General features: G+C 33.4%; 1 protein-coding gene across 1 annotated transcript; it reads left to right on the top strand.

Moving 5' to 3' along the window:
- Positions 1-3582: 3582 nt before the first annotated feature.
- LOC110113363 (protein NOI4) lies at positions 3583-4707 on the top strand (the record flags this gene model as incomplete). Its single annotated transcript, XM_020845912.2, is given in 2 exon segments — positions 3583-3777; positions 4453-4707. Coding segments are annotated over 2 exon segments (240 nt in total), but the record flags the coding sequence as incomplete, so codon positions are not given.
- Positions 4708-5067: the final 360 nt, after the last annotated feature.

Below are 5067 nucleotides of genomic sequence, written 5' to 3'. Positions count from 1 at the left end.
TATATATATATATACTATATGAAAGTTTAATTAATAAATATACCTGGAGACTTCTTATCCTTTTTTGGTGGATGACAAGCTTAGTTGCAAATATACCACTAACATGGTTATAAATAGTGAGTTTTAATTTATGGCCATTCTTTCCTTTGGGTTTCCCACTAACCTACCAATAGTTACATATACCCCATTAATTATCCATCTGCCTATATTTTAGATTTATTCCTGTCGAATTACTTTAGGTTATGATAATAGCTATCTTAATGAAATGGTTGACTAAGTTTGGCACCTCCATTTTTCTTGTCACAATATTGCAATAGGAGGCCTCTTGTCACAATCTACCAACTTCAATATCTTCATTGATGGGCTTGTGATCTTTAAAGCATAGGTCACACCATTCCAAAATTGTCTTGAGATTTGAGAATATTTCCTCAGTTTTCTTTTGTTATAGTCAACTCTAAATTTAGATTTGTTCCAATCTTCGGAGATGTTCGAGTGCAATTCTTCTCAAACAAATATTTTTGTGCTTCTCGACATCCTTCATTGTTGCTTTTATTTCTCTTGGAAGTAGAGGAACTCTCCTCATGATAACAAATGTGTCTAAGAGCCGATCCATATTACTACTTTTTTTTATGTAGGAAATGATCCATAGAGCATTTCATCTTAGGGGCTTTAACCCAATGCTAGTTGCATTTCAATATTTTTTGTTTCAGAACTTGATTTCAATGATCTATTTTCATAATTCATGAAAGCATGAATATCGGATTCTTTAGTAGTCTCTATCACTCTCTCATTTTGTTCTACACATAAAATTTATTTCAATTGTTTCTTTCCTTCTTCATAAAATATAACTCTCGTTTTTTAAAACATTTGAAGAAACCTTCTACATTTGATTGCCTTTGGATGTCCTACAAAGTCAAGATATACCTCCATTTATCTCATTATCGCAATTAAATAGCATTTAACTTGAATTTGTTTAGTCTACTTCTAGATTGGATTCTTTCTTCTTGCGTTAGAATTGACCATACCTTTCAGACAAAATGGGCTTGCTGAAAGCTCAAAAAGTGAAGAATGGGTTGCTTATTCACACATTTCAAAAAATGCGACTAAATATTAAATATTTAATAACCATTTTCTAAAAAATATTACTATGCTCAAATAATACAAATTTCACCTTAACAAAAAATGTCCAGTCTTTATATATGCTATAAGGAAAAAGAGCCACAAAAATTTAGGGTTGTATAAATAAAATTATTTGCCCAAATTTTCTCATGTTAACTGGGTAATATATTTACTAAAAACTAAAAAAAAAACCTTTTATAATTTTTTATGATTTTAATTAAAAAATTAGTAGGTACTAAATAGCCTTATGATCAATTACCAGTGGAACTGTTTAAGCGAGAAGGTCGAGGCCTTGAGGAAGCAAGTCGAAAGCAGAGATGTCGCGATGGAGATCGAGATGTGCACCTTTGCTAATTCGGATGAGTGCTATTGTTGTAGGTCGTGGGCGGCGATATTAGATAGGTTGCTTATTATTGGTTGCATCAGGTTCTCCCTCAATTTCATTTGATCTTAATAAATCATATCAATAGAATTGGGATCTAAACCAAACCCAAAAGCTGAAACAAAAAACTTCAGAGATTCTTGCATGCATTTTCATGCTTGATGTCATGGGGCATGGGCTTTATAACTATCCTGATAAAGCTATAAAGTAGAATAATCTAAAGCTATCTTCATCCTAGCCGTCTAATGATGTAATCTCCTACAGCATTTTCTCGCTGGATTGTAACTAGTTATTCTTTGTAATTATACTCTTGCTATATACTTATATTAGAAGTATGGTGGTTTGGGTGTATGAGACTAAGGCTTCGTTTGTGACGGTTTTTTTATTGCTTCTTAAAGCAGCTTTCTAGTAAAAAATTAAAATTTTTATACTAAAAAGTTGTTTTAAGAAGCTGTACGAAATCCGTCCCAAACGAAGCCTAAGTATGCTAATGTAATTTTTGCTTCTCCACCTTACGTTCATTTGTTAGTTCTCTGCTTTTCCCTCCACTAATACTTATGCCAACTTCAAGTCTACCAAAGCCTTTAACTGAGCCTGCCGCTCCTGCTATTCCAACTAATTAACCTCTTGTATCTGCCTCACCACAGCTTAAATCCTATATCCCTCAACATATTCATAATCCCACTGCTCTTATCCCAACCTCTCCCAATCCAAACATCCTAGGATGTAAATGGGTATTCAAACTAAATGTCATGTCGATATCCATTGTTGACATAAGGCTCCACTTGTAGCACAAGGATACAAACAAGAACTCGACATTATTACACAAGGTCATTCAATCTTGTTGGTAAAATGCTAACTTTCTAATCCTTATTACGATGGATTTAACAAGAATCGGACAATTATTCAACTAGATATTTCAAATGCCTTTCTAAATGATAATCTAAATCAAACTATGTTTGTATCACAACCCCAAGTTTTAAAGGACTCCTAGTTTCGTAATCATTTTTGCCTTCTCATAAAGCAATCAATGATCTCAAACCAGCTTCTCGACTATGGTTTGCGGCCTACTCTGACTATTTACAATCATTAGGGTTTCTGATCCATCTTTTCTTGTCTATTTGATAGTCTCCATCAGAAGTTCTTCTAGAAAATTCTGGGAGATTCATTACATTTTTTGGGTATTCAAGTTAGTCTACTGAATGTGGGATTCATCTTAATGAAAATGCCTGTATACAAAACATTCTAAACACTTTGGAATGACAAATTGTAAAGCTGTACTCACACCAAGCTCCATCAAGCAGCCTGTGACAGACCAACCGAATGAACAATTTGTTGATCTTGTATTGCACTGCCACATCATCGGTTCTTTACAATGCCTAACAATGTCCGTCATGATATCAAACCAAGTTTGTCAACACATCTGTTGCCTCCTTAATAAGCATTTACAAGTGCTCAAACATCTCCTGATATATCATTAAGATTTTGTTTGTGATAGTTTTTTTTAATGCTTTCTAAAGTTCTTTTTTAGTATAAAATTTTTAATTTGAAAATTTTTATATTAAAAATTAGCTAAAGTAACAAAAAAAATGTCCCAAACGAAGCGTAAGACACACGTTGGACTGCCTATCTGCCGTGACTACCTGTCTCTTAAGGCATATGCTAATTTTGATTGTCAGGTGAGCCAGTTCACAAAAATTCAAGATAGCATGGATTAAGTACTTTGATTTTTATTTTTATTTTTTCAAAAAATTTAGTTAAAGACCCCATGCTGTGGTCAGGATGAGCAAATAAAAAGTGATCATTAATGAAGCTGACCCCAAATCCCACAAATTGTTGGGATAAGATCAATGATGATGATATTAAGGTTTCGTTTGGGACGGCTTTCTTACTGCTTCTTAAAGCAGCTTTTTAGTATTAATTTTTTAATTAAAAAATTGCTTTAAGAAGCAATAAGAAAGCCGTCCCAAACAAAGCCTAAGTTGATGTTTTGAACCTTTTTCCCCTTTGCCATATTCATTATATTCGGATTTAACTATTCAATTTGCTGTATTGATAAACTGACATTTTCTTTCCACCAGGACTCAGGCCAACCCTTGCCCAAGTTTGGTGAATGGGATGTCAACGACCCTGCTTCTGCAGAGAGCTTCACTGTAATATTCAACAAAGCCAGGGATGAGCGCAAGACTGGAAGCAACATTCAAGGATCCAACTCTCCCTCCAAGGAGGTGTCTGATAAACATGGAACCACTCATGCCACCGCCAAATCTCACTCAGTGAGTTGCCCATTTCTTTTATGTTAATGCACGTCTAGCTCTTTTCTCGAAGCTCATTTAGGCTTCGTTTAGGATGGCTTTTTTACTGCTTCTTAAAGCAGTTTCTAATACAAAAATTAAAATTTTTGTACTAAAAATTAGTTTAAAAAGCAATAATAAAGCCGTCCCAAATGAAGCCTTAGTTGCTCGGACGTAGAATCCATATTTTGAAAAAAGGTGAAATTTTCAGTCATTGTTTAATTGAATATAGTTAAAAGCCAACATTAGTATAATGATTTCATTTTCACAAAAAAATAAACGAAAATAAAATTTATATATTTTTAGACCACATTTTCTATCCCCTATCAACCAAATGAGCTCATAACACATTCATTTGCCATATTCTACAATAACAACAACAACAACAACAAAAACAACATCAAGCCTTTATCCAAAAAAAAAACTTTTATCCCACTTCGTAGGTTTTTTTTTTTCCATTATTCGATAAATTTTACACTGGTTGTCGACTACCTAACGCAACCTTTTATTTTTCTCATCCAAGACCCGGGACCTGACAATGACATTGTTTAATTATCCATATTCTAAAAAGAAAAAAAAAAATCCTGATCATTCAAGTGACCTTTTTATGTTAATAAGAACTTGGGCTCATTTATATAAAAATCTTTTTTACTGCAGAATAAATGGTGTTGCTGCCTAAAATCTACACCAGCAGAATCCTGAATGTTCAAAGGCTTGTTATGTGGAGAGTCAGTTTCTGTCCTTTGACATTCTTAGAACCTTTTTTGTTGTATTCTAGTTAATGATTGTCCAGTGGGAAGGGAGTAAGCATAGTGATTTGTGAAGGATCAAATAAATTTTTTCATATGTATATTAATTAATACTGGAGGAAAGCACCAAAATTTCTCTTTATTCATGTTTGATCGTTTGTTTAATTTATTTAAATGATTGAATGTTCATTGTTTATCCATGATCTTTGCTGTGAAGCTATTTGGGATGCTCGTGGTTGTTGCTTGTTCCATTTTTATTAAGGTTTCATTCAGGAAGGTTTTTTTTACTATTTCGTAAAGCAGCTTTTAAGAAGCTAAAATCTAATTTTTGTACTAAAAAATTATTTTAAGAAGTAATAAGAAAGTTGTCCCAAACGGAACCTTAGTTTCTCTGAGTAAGTGTTCTCAGATTAGAGAGAATATCACAAGGCCTGGTAGTCTTATATAGTTGTGAGGACCAGCAAAGTAGCCTTTCAAAGCGACTTGCCATCACAATGATCAGTGAACCATCAATGAAATTTGC

Source organism: Dendrobium catenatum, unplaced genomic scaffold (assembly GCF_001605985.2).
Source record: "Dendrobium catenatum unplaced genomic scaffold, ASM160598v2 fragScaff_scaffold_776, whole genome shotgun sequence".
Lineage (NCBI taxonomy): Eukaryota > Viridiplantae > Streptophyta > Magnoliopsida > Asparagales > Orchidaceae > Dendrobium > Dendrobium catenatum.
The sequence above is the reverse complement of the archived record's forward strand: the minus strand, read 5'-3'. Positions and strand labels throughout refer to the sequence as shown.